General features: G+C 34.1%; 2 protein-coding genes and 1 long non-coding RNA gene across 3 annotated transcripts; 1 reads left to right on the top strand and 2 right to left on the bottom strand.

The window, feature by feature from the left end:
- Window positions 1-132: 132 nt before the first annotated feature.
- On the bottom strand, window positions 133-1,737 carry LOC124450949. The gene is made up of 7 exons (XR_006950274.1): window positions 1,426-1,737; window positions 868-944; window positions 686-787; window positions 544-600; window positions 392-458; window positions 271-317; window positions 133-192 (listed from the first exon to the last, which is right to left on the bottom strand). It is a non-coding gene; the product is annotated as an uncharacterized LOC124450949 (long non-coding RNA).
- A 425-nt stretch (window positions 1,738-2,162) lies between these two features.
- Window positions 2,163-10,784, bottom strand: LOC124433311 (ubiquitin-like modifier-activating enzyme 6). Its single transcript, XM_046983072.1, is given in 37 exon segments — window positions 2,163-2,714; window positions 2,805-2,899; window positions 2,982-3,066; window positions 3,562-3,689; window positions 3,772-3,885; window positions 4,007-4,080; window positions 4,234-4,348; window positions 4,423-4,494; window positions 4,799-4,868; window positions 5,002-5,065; window positions 5,147-5,198; window positions 5,267-5,395; window positions 5,485-5,565; window positions 5,787-5,848; window positions 5,851-5,875; window positions 5,937-5,975; window positions 6,086-6,152; window positions 7,057-7,114; window positions 7,117-7,161; window positions 7,234-7,312; window positions 7,549-7,626; window positions 7,822-7,899; window positions 7,985-8,063; window positions 8,255-8,310; window positions 8,382-8,528; window positions 8,592-8,659; window positions 8,745-8,814; window positions 8,904-8,966; window positions 9,043-9,146; window positions 9,304-9,427; window positions 9,513-9,635; window positions 9,706-9,786; window positions 9,852-9,957; window positions 10,038-10,132; window positions 10,210-10,238; window positions 10,308-10,402; window positions 10,544-10,784. Coding segments are annotated over 37 exon segments (3,027 nt in total). The 5' UTR covers window positions 10,588-10,784; the 3' UTR covers window positions 2,163-2,581.
- Window positions 10,779-15,167, top strand: LOC124450942 (vacuolar protein sorting-associated protein 33B-like). The gene is made up of 23 exons (XM_047001592.1): window positions 10,779-10,887; window positions 11,042-11,122; window positions 11,210-11,271; window positions 11,347-11,396; window positions 11,467-11,534; window positions 11,632-11,677; window positions 11,747-11,841; window positions 11,929-12,033; window positions 12,387-12,480; window positions 12,561-12,638; window positions 12,720-12,793; window positions 12,865-12,951; window positions 13,036-13,129; window positions 13,206-13,280; window positions 13,767-13,831; window positions 13,903-13,957; window positions 14,035-14,081; window positions 14,156-14,224; window positions 14,295-14,336; window positions 14,404-14,505; window positions 14,568-14,658; window positions 14,785-14,889; window positions 14,962-15,167. Exons 1-23 carry the CDS (start codon window positions 10,804-10,806, stop codon window positions 15,036-15,038), a joined length of 1,746 nt encoding a protein of 581 aa, XP_046857548.1. The 5' UTR covers window positions 10,779-10,803; the 3' UTR covers window positions 15,039-15,167.
- Window positions 15,168-15,294: the final 127 nt, after the last annotated feature.

Here is a 15,294-nt window from a genome sequence, read left to right as displayed (position 1 = left end):
AAAACTTATAATAGTTTCAATCATTACATATTTGAATTTATTTAAAGTAATCTTAATATCTGGCAGAACATCAAGATTGTCCACAAAAAACCTTTTTTCTCCATCAAAAAGCAATTCTTGTACTCTTTTTTCATCTTCAGACAGAGAGGAGTTATTACAAGTTGCTCGAGAAAAGTTTCGCAAATCTTGTAACTGAAATAATTCATACAAGATATTGGTGTGACCATGTTAAGTACTTTTTAGACATATCTCCATACAAAAAATAAAAACCTCTTTTTCTTGCAGTTTGTAGTCACTGCTGGAGCGATGAGGGTATGCTAAGAAAAGACAATTCCAACAAACTGTTTAGGTTTGGTTTTAAAGTAATAGAGAAAAAATATAATCAACACACTTCTAGATGGTGAATGTGCAGGTCCACTGCCACGTAAAACATTATCTGCTCTTGAAGGCATTTTCCCCTGAAATTATCAACAACAACAATAAATGTAGTACACAAATATGTACATTATGAAATGCAATATTAATGTATATAGCTGACTATACCCTAATTGATTGTTGAAATGCATCGATCCACTGTTCTTTAAGAGCAAGGTTATCAGTCTATAATATTTTACTTATTTAGTATATGTTACATAGTCAGAGTTTTTACAGAACTAATTTTCAAAAGAAATTATTTGAAGCATACTTTCAAATTCAACTTTCCATTTTCTTTAACCAACTTCCATTTTGTATTATCTCTCTTTGATTCAATGTTCGTCCCACTTTCCAGAACGAAACAGCCCACATACTAAAATGAAAATTATGAATATTTCAATTTCCTTAACAATTTGAATAAATATATGTCGATAGATTTTCTTAAGTACTCACATGCTCCTTAATTTGAGTGTTAACATTGTTGAAGAAATGAAGATTCTTTTCTTAAGTTCGCACCAATACTTGATCCACTAAATGATTAATAAAATGAATCATGAACATGTGTAAGCATAAAAACAGTATAAATACTACTTATAAACAATTACGAAGTATGTATGAAATTATTCAAACTATTTGATTTATTTCGACGCACTATCAAAATTCTGCATTAAGCTTTAGTTTTCGAGCAATTTAATAGTGTATGTTGACACATGTAAGAGGTTTTAAATTAATAACTAAACAACTTGAGCATTTTCCTTCCTAAGACTTCAAAACATTGAATTAAAGTGCGAACTTCCGCATCAATATAATAACATAATTCAAGCAATTTAAGCAGTTCCATAAAAGTCTACAAAAAATCAACAAATATAAGACTAGTTAACTACCCGAATGCTTGTGCAATACGTTGCAATTGTGTGCGAGAAAAAAAAATCGCGAAATAATGATTGGAAGATGGTAAAGTTTGCGTCAAGTTGTGCGCAAAATTATTTTGAAATAATACATGATACCAACCTTCTTTTTCCTTAATTTCAATGTAACCGTCTATGTACTTCTCGTTTTCGCCGCCGTCGGATTTGTACAGTTTTTCATAAACACCATCAAAGTACAATAATGCCATATTTACGACACTTCACCACTACACGACACGCAGTCCACAGATTATGAATAAACAATAGCCCAGAATAAAAGATCACTGTTGCAGTCGAGTGCCCCTGACCAAGCTAATCATTTTGATATACACAATGCCAAAATTCCTCCATTTCCAGGTGCTGGTTGGAGGGCCGGATAATCACTGACAATCTTCAAACGTGTGTAAAATTAATAAAGAAAGGAGAAAAAAAATCAACCAATTTACCAGAAGAGTTAATGGTCTTACGATACACCATTGTGATTGCCAAAAGCTAAGAAATGGTTGTTAGTTTGATAGTTTTTTTTAATAATTATTGGTTTCATAAACAGAACGTATATTTTGTAACCATAATTTACGCTCTGTTTATATTATTTTTTAAAAAGGAATAGAGAACTGTTCAAAGTCAGCAAATAAAATTTTCCTTTACAGGAAACAGCACAGATGAAGTGATGTAATGTATATTATCCAAGAGACAAGATTGCTCAGATCTAGCACAAATACTCATTGGCCTATTTCACAACGTCAGATTTTGATTGTTGAAACACAGAAACAGATATGAAAAATTTCGCCCGTGTAACAATAAATGGCAGTGGTAAGTCCATGTCACTAGTCAAAACAATTAAAAATTATACAATTTAATATTAAGAGCAATTATTATAATTTATATGTCAAATAGTTACATGTTTGACATCGTACAATTTACATGGTCAAATGATGCTGGTCCGTAATGTATTGCAATAAATTGTGGTGTGGTGCACAGACAGCATGATGTGATACTAAAAATAATCTGCAGTGCAATAGTGCCATTAGTTTTTTTCATTAAAAACTTGCGAGTTGATCTTTCATAAAGACATTAATTATTTGAGAAAAATTTCCACTTAATTATTTATTAAGATGAATACACAACGACTGCAGGTGAACAAGTGGTTATTTCCTGACTATTATAGGTAGTGAAAACAATTTCACCTGCGTATAAATATATATTTACCCCGCCATAAAAATTAAAGATTATCTATCATTAAGGCAATTTGAAAAATACTAACTGTCGAAATAATATCTGACTGGTGGAGCGGGTAGATCGTTGTCTTCTTCAGAACTGCCGTCCAATGAAAACGAGACAATGAGATCGACGTATTTCTTACCAGGTTCTGGATTCACAAGTTTCAACATTCTGCATTCAAAACAAAACAGCATGGACATGTTGGTGGTTGGGAATCAAGCGACCATTAATGAACATGAACTAAACACAGTAAGCACTTACGTCTGTTTAAGACGTTTGATATGTCCAGGTAATATAGGAATGTACAATACTTTTACACCTACAGATACTAGAGTGACATTAACATTATGTTTGTCCTAGAAAATAAAGCATCATAAATTAATACCAGCATTAATTTATTGGATCTTAGTCAAACGATGAACATATTTTTTAGTGTACCTTGAAATATTTGATGAAATCACGAAGAGTAAGTTGCCGTCCCATGTACTTCCCATCGATCCCAAAGAGTAAAGACAAACCATCCCTATGGAAACAGTCAAGCATTGACGACATAATTGAATGAGCTGTGATAGCATATTTACCACATCATACAAGCTAATAGACAATGCTAAATAGCGAAATCCAATATTACTATGAAAATTTTTCTATGTCCGATTGATTCTTTATATCGTTATTTTTACTTATATGTACATTTTTTGACTCTGAAGATGACTACCGCTAAGGTTGTCGAAACGTCAGTCAACAACAACAAAAACAGTCCTTCTCAGGACTATACCAACCTGGACGATCTACATCTACAAACATGTAACAATACTCCCAGGTTCAAACCATTTACTTTATTATACGTATATGTTATCTTTATACTTATAATTTATTGTAAATCCACACTGCAACATCTTAACCCACCAATCAACGTCCCAAGACATAGGGAAAAATTTTTTTCACGTCATTAAACTCCAATATAGAGTGCTTTTAGGAAATGCTGCAATGCAACGTAGTACGTAGTAGTAACACTTACAAAATGACAGTTTTCACAGCAGGCGCTGGTTGGGAGAAAACAAAAACTGGCAATGCAAGATTAAGAAAGCAATTTCTGTAGTCATCGAAAATACTACGCTTGATAACTTTTATCAGCTCGATTGTCACCTTAATTAAAGAGATTTTACCATACCATTAGCAAAACAGCACTTGAGATAGTAAAGAATCAAGAATCTTGCAGGATACCTACCAAACCTGACACGGCTGCTGTTGTTGTAGCAATAGCCGGCACTATCTTACCAGCAACTTTCTTTGTTATAAAACGATCGGCAGTCTCAATATCATACATGGTCGCACGGAGATTCTACAATACACGACATTAACCAAGTTATCTTGATCATTTATGAAGACCACCACCATCACTTCGTCTTACAGTTCACTGATACTTTATCAATATCATTTTAAAATCATATATATTCACTTACCGAGCAAGAAGTAATATAATCAATATGCCCATTGCTGTCCTCGTCTTTTTCAAACTCTAACGGTGATAAGGTCGCTGAAATAGGGAGAAACAGGCTTTAAAAGTAGAGGGATGTAATAAAATGTGAAGGATAGTATGGATAATTTTGATCAGGTATGCACGATATCACCCAAATCGTACCCAAATGTTTCTATAAAGAATCATATTTTATCTCAGGGAGTATCTTACCATGGTCAAGACCAGGCGCAGAGAGATAATCGACTAAAAATCTGCACGCCTCGAGAACAGCGTCCTCGTCTTCATCTTTCGACTCGTCTGTTTCGTTTTCATTCACTTCAATTGACTATGAATATTACAAAAAATTGCTAAACTCCATCTTAGTGCTGCTCGTACAGCAATCTTCAAGAGATAACGCACTTTGTCAGATGGAATGAATTGAGGAACTTTAACTGTCTCGAGTATCTCGACAATCTTCTCTTTACTTAATTCCTAGGAAAATAACAAAAATAATTACACACTAAACAACAGAATCAAGAAGTTCTACAGTGTTACTGGGTCTTAATCAGGGGTATAAATTTTACAAATTTTAAAGCCACACGCCGTTGTGATGTGAGTGAAATAAAGTTAAAGGAAACAAACAGTAGTGCTCCACCATTCAAAAATTTGTCTGACGTATATCTTCTCACTAGTGTGCTTAACATAAAGAAAGCCAATCAATTACATTTCTTGACCAAAAGTTTGTTTTGTACGACTTTGACACACTTTCGGTGAAATTTAAAGGCTTATTATGTACCTGAGAAGAGTAAGAAATACGATGAACGTCAGCATGAAGTCTAGCTGCACTTGTCACAAACGAGTAATGTCTAAAAATAATTTTTAAGTTTTTGTTGTAAATTTTCTAAAGTAACAATAATTGACACACACATGCAGCAATTAACCCTTAATTATAAAGTTTCCCACTACCCACTCCTCCCTAATTGCCACAAGAAGACCTACAATTCATTGTTGACATCAAAGACAATGGCGGACGGAGGACGTTTGGGAAGTTGCCAAAACAAAGCTAAAGAAACATAAATGTAAAAAAATATCGTTCATCTAAATTAAAAAGAAAGGGGAAAAGAATTAACAAAGAAAAACGTACTGCCATCATTTAATTTTGTATCCTTGGGAAATGCATGCAATAATTGTTTTGCCTGAAAATATATCAAATATATGAATCAAACAGATCCTTTTAATGCAAAAAACGAACGTCTATTTCAACCTTATGATTGTAGTATTTTTCAAACTGTAATCGAGCCTTGCTGACACAATCCTTCCAATGTTGAGGCCACGATTTCAATGTTTTTGCAACCAATATGACGTTGTCCGGTTTATCTCCATCTTTTAGTGACTGGCAAAAAATAAAAGGTTGAAGTTAAAATAAAGATCGTTTAATTTTTCCTCTTCTCTTGTAGGCTTGCATAATCACATAATCCTTGCCTGTAAAAGACTCGAAACTGGGTCATTGTTGGTCCAGAACTTGTTAAACAATTGAGGTTTATGAGAATATCGGCTTTCAAACTGAATAAAGAGAGCCATATCAATTCTCATATAATTTTATCATAAAATTGAAATGCCAGTCAGTGGCGTAGACAGTAAGCAAATTTAGTCTTAAATAAATTCCATTATTTTCCACAAAGTTAGAATATATGTAATGTTTTTGTGTCAGTAAACACGCAAAGCAAAGCATGACCAAATAAACGATCTAGCCACGTCAATGATCTTTGCGAGTTTTTCACAACCTTATTTCTTGCCCATTGAATCGTATGATCAATAACAGCAGGAAAGGATTTTAAGGTACAATAGGGACATCGTGATCTTCCGGATCCCGCTGAAATAAAAAGCAAAATAAAATGTGAACAAAAAAAAACATGAATAAAAAATTGTCATACCTGACTGGAATATGATTCTGTGAGATGAGGCACAACGCACTATAAAAAAACAACGAACTTTATGCGTATAACAAAAACTGGGATATTCTCTAATTTGAGGGAGGCATTCCTTGATTAACATCTTTATAGTTTATACATGACTATATAACCTGTATATGACCTTTAGGACCCATGGTACCAGACTCCAGAAGAGGAATTTGATTTGTCACGCACCGACTACAATATAGATGGGAGAGATGTTATAAATATGCAAGTATTGTAGCAATAAAATAGGGCTGTGCCGAGTCTAGTTTTTCAGCTCTGGCTCCGGCCTCTTGTCAAATCTGAACTCCGGTATCAAACTCCGGCTCTGGCTATTTTATAACTCGAATATCTATTGGGGCTGCTTGATTTTGCAAGTCACTATTTTGCTAAACAGTTTAGGGTGTATTATTAGTAAAATTTGTATATGCAAAGTTAAATTTACGCACAAATTTAAGCATAAAATGTTTTATTTCCATTCAAGTTTTCAATTTTAGCCGATACTTCTCGTTCGTTGATAGAAAAATGTTTTGATGAAATCCTTTTACTGAAGTCTGACAGTATTTTGCAGCACAAACAACTGCTGCAGGAGTTTTGCCGGAAATGAGCAAACTCCGGCTCCGGCAGGCAACAATAGCCGGAGCTCCGTCCTAGCTCCAACCTCCGGTACTCCGGTGCACAGCACTAGAGCATGCGTAGTAAAATAAACCCACTTTTCAAGATCATGGTCATAGCAACGACCAACTGTATGTACTAGCAACGATCATGGAGTAATTACCTCGCTCAGTCACAAATTTTTAGATAAATCATCTGCGCATGCGCAGTTTTCTTGGGCATGCGCACTTGACTAGCTACCCAAGTTCATTGTCATAGCATTGACCAACTGCATTTAATAGCACCAATTTTGAAGTAAATAGCATGCTTAGTAACAGTTTATAAGAGAAATCATCTGCGCATGCGCCTGAGCTTGCGACGCTCTAGTGCTCAACTATCTCGGGATATCGGGTTGCATGAACCAAAAACGGGATTTTTTCTTTTCAAAATTTCTCTTTCTTTAAAAGAATTCTGAATAAAACATATTACAATTGTTACTCCTCACCTGTCAACGTAGCGCCGCGCTTCCACGTTATCCAAAGCATTAACAACAACATCTTTATTTCCGAAAACTCGTCAGTGTAAATTAGCTCTTCAGTTTCTGGTGATACTACGACAAAGAACCGAAACATTATTTCTCCTCCTATAATAAGACATGAATTACATCACATGATCATCAAACCTTTATGTTGATGAGCGTCTATTCTCATCTCAGGATTAATTTCCAGAATGGCTTTCGATGCAGTAAGAGACTTCGATTTCTATAAACAATGCTGTGTGTTAATTACAGTGCTCACAGCAGAGCAGGTGCCCCGATAAACTGCACAAATCAAAATACTGCAAAAGTTAAGGATCGTCTAGGGTACGAAAACATCATACAAGCAATGACAATGACATTTATTTTTCCTGAAAAATCTGCAGATCTTATATCCTTTTCACTTGTGGCTGTCATGAAAATGCATTTTTATGGTACACTTTCCTTTCATATGCTTTATACCTGAATATCACGAGGTCTGAATAGAAACTGACGATTTAAATTGGACTTTTCAATCAAATCATTGTCCGTGATGGTTACCTAGTTAACAATAAAATATTACATATAAAACTATTGCTAAGAATATATACGTCATAATTCCATAATACTAATGTATGTAAATGACGCAGGGTAACAAGGAGTACGAGAGTACAAAATTAGTACAAAATAGTACAAAATTACACAAAAAACCAAGATTAATAAAAGACAAAATGCATAATCATATAAAGAACTCACATTGCCTTTCTTACTTGTTCCTACTCCGATCATTGCGTAATTTTTCAACATTTCACAACCGATCGCCCCACAACCAACCTAAGGAAACAAAATGCCAAAAACGAATGAGGAATGTCAATCTTTCCTTACTTTAAGAAACGTGTCGTGAATCGATGAAACATACCATAAATAGTCGTACGTCTTTGAGATTCTGGAACAGTTTCTCGCCAATACATATTCGTAGTGGATCGTACCTATCTTGTCTGAACAAAGCAGCATAGAGTTAGTTCATACGTGTGTATTTGTAACTTCAAGTCTTTACGGCAGTTACACATTGTTCATCCAAGCCACATAAAGAATAAAATAAGTATATCAAAAGATAAACTAAGTACATCGTAAGATAATCAAGGTACATAGTGGTGTACATAGAAATAAGACCATCTTGTTCACTTACTGAGGATGAAACGCTTCCAAGTGGTCTGTCGCCAGTTCTATGGCGTCCAAATACAGCTGTATAAAAAATGTTTTCAATACAGCGTTAACTTTGCAATCCAAAATAGACAGGAATACTCGTATCTTACCCATTGTTGAAGAGGGGTGAATTTTCCAGTGAGAGATTTTAATACTTCCTGAGCAACAATACCACCTACAGCAGCAGCTAGAGGTGGTAGAAAACCTTGACTGCAGTATGAAATCTTCGTAAAAAGCTTTCTGTCGATCTCGTTGACCTGCGAAAGAAGAAAATTTAACAATAAAACGATTTCACCAGTTCAAAAATATCATCTTATCACCTTTGATTTCATCTGTTTCTCATTTATATCCAATGCAATGTTGATTAATTCCTCTAAATCTTTCTCATCTCTAGAAATATCCATTCATTTTAAAGTTTAGAAAAGAAAAAAAATTACAGATAAACAGCTTGTTTTAATTAAGACATACCTAACACAAGGATATCTTCCTTTCTTTTTCTTCAACGTCTAAGGCTATCATGGCAAGGTGTAATTGAAATGCAGCCTATTGACAAAATCACAAACATAAATAATATAGATTCAAACATCAATTTTCTGTGACCAACACACACATCGCAGTTTTCACCTCCATACCTCCATCTTACAGAGATCTACAAGTAAAATACTAGGTTCTGCAAGCTGATCCTCCAAAGACATCTGAAGAAAAAGCACAAAATCTAGTTTTGCATAGAACATTTGGCTATAATGAGCAATAAAAACCAGGTATATTTACAAAATGATTTGTTTTAGATGTTTTCACTTGTTTGGCAATGCCTCCATGTTGATAACTTTGATGAGAAGATGTGTCACAGATGCTCACTGCATAAGGAGACACAACTAAAATAAAAAGGAAATTCTAAAACTTCATATGAAACAATCAGACTGAAGTTATGGTTCATAAGTTAATAATTGCTTGATGATAGGGTTCAGCTATAGAAATAATTAAATAAAAAATAATTCTACTCTAAATTCTTCAAAGAAAGTTTAAAAGAACCTTTCACAGTTTGAGTTGTATCATTTAAAGATGTCATTCCCACAATTTCTTTCAGTTTAATTTTATCTCCATCTTCCAGTCCATGCATTTCATTATCAATGGTCACTACAACTCCTGGATTTGCCTGATGAAAGGTCAAGGCAATTTAAAATTAAGCTACGGCATTTCAACCTGCAAAAATGTAGTCAACCTTTGCCAGGTTAAGTCACCTTAGATATGTCTGATATAAAGAATTCCTTTGGTTCTTCTCCATTGGTGTCCAAAACTTCAAACTCATCACCAAAATCACAGAAAACATAGGAGAATAACCCCAAAACGTCTGTTGTTATAAACTAAGGAAGTGCAACAAGAATAGTAGAAAATTTTTTAGAAAAACTTAAGATGTTTGATAAATCTATATACTTTGATGGACGGCTCTTGTGAGCGACAAAACTTGTCCAACATCAATGAATTGTCAAGTGATGCTTCGGTGAGGACAATACACTGAGAAAAAAAACAAATTTATGAATGAAATCTTTTTATTATATATATAGTGACATAAATTTTACCTGAAACCGCTTAAGATAATCTAAATTTTCTTCCAATGGCTTTGTATAGACCTTCACTTCGACATATGGGTTGAGTTCAGCAAGTTTGTCACAACTAGCTTCAGCTCTGGCAACAAAAATTTTCATCAAAATTGATCATATGACTATATTTTACAAACAAATGTATGAATATAAAATATCACCCACCTATTCCTAAGTTGCTTGATATCATCTTCTTGTAAGTAAAACTGACTTCCCAAATCAAATGTTGTTGCACTTTTCGTATCATGCAAAGTTATGCTCTATGAGAAGCAAAAATTAGGATTGCACATATAGTTATCTTAATAAAAAATCATCGTATTTTAATTTTTTGACACACCTTCACACCAGCAAGCACAACATTTTTTGCTTAAAAATTTTAAGGATCGTTAATAAAAACACGCATCCTCCTATAGTAAGCTAACAAAACTAAAATACCTATTTCAACTCCTAATCCACCCAAACCACTAACCAAGACGTTGGAAATAGCCATTTTTTCCATGGCTCCATCACCAAGAACATATCGTTGACGGCTTAAAAAGTATCATAAAATAAGGCTGTTAATCACACATTGAATTTCTAGAATAATGTCAATTTATATTAGTCAAAGGAGAGAGTAAAATTATCAATGAAATATCTAGTAAACGTGTACGTACAAATGTACAAATAAATACCTGTACAAAGCATCATCGATCTTAATTTCACCTTTTGAAGTCATTGCATTACTTTGTAAACTGATCGCTTCACGATAAAATTCCAGCGTTGAAGAGGTGAATAAAAAAAATTTGCATTGAACGAAAAGTGCAGGAAGTTAATCTTATCTGCTCATTTCAAAGATAATAGTTCCACTCCACCTACTTATTCCAACCTTCGGTTCCAACTATTCCACACTTTCACTTCATCCCCCGGAAGATGGAAAATACTTAAAATCAATATGGCGGACACACTGAACAATTCGTTGGATTTAGAGCGTTTTAGTCATTTTGCGAGAAACCGGCTTATTGATATTCTTAACAGTGTGAGTTAATACCAATGAAGAGCACTGACGATATATGAAAGAAATTCATCTTTTCCATGTCTTTGTTACCTTATAAAACAACGTGTGATGTTATTGTTATCGAATATTGACAAAAGTATTGATCATAAATCTTCTTGTTTACCTTATATGATAGAATGCTCAGAAACAAGATCTCATCATTGATCAGTCGTTGATGAAACCTCTAGACAGAATAGCAGGCGCAACGTTACTTAAGGTTATAAATCAAAGCATTAAGGAGAAACTGTAGCCAACTGCCGTCTATCTACTCGCCAATCATGATAAGTTTCTGATTATATTTTAGGAAAATGGAGTTGATAAGATTTTCAAACTAGAACGTACAAAACCACCACTTTGCGGTGACAGGTTTAAATTATTTTTAAACTTCATTTTTTTCAAATCTTCAGTGTGTATTTTAAAAATGTAACCGTTTTCACGTAGCCAAATATACCTCGTCCGTCCAACTCTGACGCAAACCAAATATATTGCAGGTTCGTTCACTATTATGAGGCTATTCTTACTGAAAATATTAAAGTCTGACGTTAGGTTTTGTTTTTTAAGATCACATAAATGCGGACAAGAATAGTGGATTATTGCGCAAGTATAAGGTGGTCTACGTTCCCAAAAAGGTTTGTGAAAATATATCTTTTATGATTGTGTTGTTGTGTATTAGATGACTGCTTTTGCTGAATTGATCTACTCATAAAATCCTGTTGATTTATCCAGTTTCATATGTGTGAAATGATCATTGAACAAGAAGGAGTTCATGGAGGTTAAACACGTTTTGCTAGTCGTGATTTTATTTTATGACGACGATGATGAACTACTCTCTTTCTAACAGATGTAGCAATAGAAGAACTGACTGTCGACTTTGTACCTCTTGATAGTGACGTGATATCCATGGAAATTCCAGACTTTTTTAGAGCTTATTTTTTGGTATTTTGAGTAGTGATGAAAATATTGATAGCTAGGTTACTAATATCAACACGTCTAACATACATATTCAAAATGTGCTCAATATAGGATGGTGATCAACATTGGTTAGGAACAATAACTCATGCCATCGTGACGTTGCAGAAACAATATGGAACAATTCCAAATATCTTTGGCATTGGAAACTTTGCTAAGGTACATTGTCAATGGTTGATATATTTCAGTCGTCCTTATTATCTATGGTTCATTTCTTTTCCTTTTAAGTTCTCCTACCTTTTTTATTTCAATCCTTCAACCTGTCTGTGTCTTCATATTTGTTGACGTCCTTCAACCTACCTTTGGTATCATTTCTTTTGACGTTCTCCAACCTGCCTTCGGCTTCATTTTTGTTAACGTTCTCCAATCTGTATTTCATTTTGACTCCATTCCATTCTTACAAACTAATTCTTGTATTTGTTGTCGTTTGTATTTGTTCTAAAAACTCGTTTCTCTTCCATTACACACTTCTTTTCTGTCCTAACTTTCAATATTATACTTTGATTGTACAGTTGGTAAAAAACATGTTGGGTGCATTGACAAAGAAAGGAGAGGACACACCGACAGAAGGTCCTGGCATCGATACTTTAGTTTTGATCGACAGAGGTACACATGTAACTATTTTCTTGATTTAACAACGTGAACTTTATGTGTGCTAACTTCCTTGAATTTTTATTGTTTAATAGATGTTGATTACGTTACGCCCTTGTGTTCTCAAGTGACTTACGAAGGCTTAATTGATGACACCTTTGAAATTAATTCTGGTAAACAATCCACTTCTTAATATGAATTTCGAAATTATGAAGTTACTTTAGCAATCGTTATTGTAATCTTCTTCAATGTAGGCATGGTAACATTTGATAAGACTGTCACAGGAACCGAGAAAACGTTGACAATGCTACTGAACTCAAATGACATGGTTAGACGGTTGATGAAGATAATGACATCATTTATCCTATCGATAGAATCATACATGTATACTTTCCTTAGGTGTATAAAGAGATACGAGATCGCCATTTTACAAATGTGTTTCCATTTTTAAGTTTAAAAGCCAAACAGCTACAAGTTGGATATGACGTAAGACAATGTCTTTATTAGGACTGCGGGAGCAAATATAGCTGCTTCGTATTATTTTGGACTGGGATATTTTCCTGTATATAGAAACGTAATCATCTGTCTTCAGTGGGTGATATGAAACAGTTTGTGTCTAAAGATCTTCGCCAGCTGCAACAACAACACAAGTCCCTTCAAACACGTACGATAAACAGTTGATGAAATGTTTCTTCTCCTTAAGTGTAGGCATTTGATTATTCCGGTTTTTTCATACATAGACATTGGAGCCTGTGAGTCGATTCTCAAACAAAAGAATCTTGAAAAATTCGAAAACCAACTTAGCACAGAGCGAGGTACGAAAGTAGCTACGTTTTGATGAAGAGATCTTGTGTATGTATAGCTACGTTTTGATGAAGAGATCTTGTGTATGTATAGCTACGTTTTGATGAAGAGATCTTGTGTATGTATAGCTACGTTTTGATGAAGAGATCTTGTGTATGTATAGCTACGTTTTGATAAAGAGATCTTGTGTATGTATAGCTACGTTTTGATGAAGAGATCTTGTGTATGTATAGCTACGTTTTGATAAAGAGATCTTGTGTATGTATAGCTACGTTTTGATGAAGAGATCTTGTGTATGTATAGCTACGTTTTGATGAAGAGATCTTGTGTATGTACTTTGGATCTTGTGCAAACACAAGCAGATCGATTACGTAGCATGCGGTTTCTCGATGACTCTTTCAATCAATTGCCTTCTTTTGAAATATTGAGAATAAGCTATTTGCTGCATGGAAATGTTGCTCGTTATTTATTGATGAAATTACCTTTTTTGAGAGTAGATATATTGGAAGGTGTGAATGACAAAGATACCGTAGCGTTCATTGAAGAACTCATTATGAAACAAGTAAACTACGTTCATATGTATCTTAGACATTCTTAGTATAGCCATTAGCATTTTCTGTTTTTCTTCTTTAGCTACCTTTGTATAGAAGTTTACAACTTATGTGTTTAATGTCAGTTACAAGAAGCGGTATGTTAATGGAAAGAACAAAAACTTGCTCGTTACTCCTTGAGTTTAGTCCTCATTCGTTACGTTTCACATTCTAGGACTGGACAGTAAAGTCTATAAATCGTTAAGGCAACAGTTGCTACAGGTACGTATAATAACTTAACGACTTTACAATTTTTAAATTTTTAACGAATCTTATACATTGTTCATGTTATACAGACTTACGGTTATCAGCATCTTGTGAATCTATTTAATCTTAAGAAGCTACGCATATTCACCGAGTACGACGTAAGAAAAGAAAAGTTTTTCAATAGTTGGAAAGTAATTTTTTGATAAACGCGTATGTTCTTGCATGTAGAAACGAAACAACTTCAAGAACCTTTGCAAGAAACTTAATTTGGTGAGTCTCTGTGCAACTCTCATAAATATAAAATGTGTATAGCATATCTTTTATTTATTAAATGTAGATTCCGAAGGTTGTTGAACCTGTTGATCTTAACATTCCTACAGATATGTCTTATGTTTTTGGTGGATCATATGCACCATTAAGTTGTAAACTGGTTGAACAGGTTAGCGTAGATTGTAAATTTGTAGATAATACAGGCGCTAATACTCCTGTTATGACTTATAGGTCTGCAGTCGCGGAGGTTTTCAGGGTCTGGAGGAAATCACCAGAATGATTGGAGAAACATTTCACACAACACAGCGTACTTCTAACCAAGGTAAGATTTGGAAAGAGAACTGACTCGTCCTCTCTATTATTTCTTGTATTTTGTTATTGATTGCAATTCTACGTTAAATCTTTTACCTTGAATCATATCTTTGTCAATGAGGATTACTTTTTGTAGAATCAACTGTGGTGCACAACAAGCAAAGAGTCATTTTAGTATTTTTTATTGGTGGCTGTACCAGCACAGAAATTACATCGCTGAGATTCCTGGCTAAACAAAGAGGTTACTTAAAATTAACCACATGTTTAAATTCAACATGGTTGTATTGCAATGTAAGTATTTTTCATCCCTTAGGCTGGAAAATTATTGTAGCGACAACATCAGTAATGAACTCAAAACGAATGTTGGAGTCGTTAATGGACGTCATGTGATCTCCCTGTTTTGCTCGAGGACTTTTCCATAAACAGACAATCAAAATCAATATACTATAGTTGTAATTAATGTTTCATGTGTAAATGGCAATCATTCATTGAAAGGAATAGAATTTAATAATCATTGAATTATGTGTCTCTTTCTGATGGTCTGTCGTTATCTTTGTAATGAGTCAGAGTCGGTAGTATCCTTCAAGATATGATCACTGAAATCATTACTTAAGCTATTGTCATAGGCATTAGGCTTCTTCTTAAA

The sequence above is a fragment of the Xenia sp. Carnegie-2017 genome, unplaced genomic scaffold, assembly GCF_021976095.1.
Source record: "Xenia sp. Carnegie-2017 unplaced genomic scaffold, XeniaSp_v1 HiC_scaffold_13, whole genome shotgun sequence".
Lineage (NCBI taxonomy): Eukaryota > Metazoa > Cnidaria > Anthozoa > Malacalcyonacea > Xeniidae > Xenia > Xenia sp. Carnegie-2017.
The sequence above is the reverse complement of the archived record's forward strand: the minus strand, read 5'-3'. Positions and strand labels throughout refer to the sequence as shown.

Bases quoted from the DNA above. Each gene is read 5' to 3' on its own strand.
- LOC124450942 (XM_047001592.1), top strand. From the start codon at position 10,804: ATGGCGGACACACTGAACAATTCGTTGGATTTAGAGCGTTTTAGTCAT. The intron at 12,481-12,560 runs GTACACATGTAA...ATTGTTTAATAG, and splicing joins TTTAGTTTTGATCGACAGAG to ATGTTGATTACGTTACGCCC. The intron at 13,958-14,034 runs GTATGTTAATGG...TTCACATTCTAG, and splicing joins AATGTCAGTTACAAGAAGCG to GACTGGACAGTAAAGTCTAT.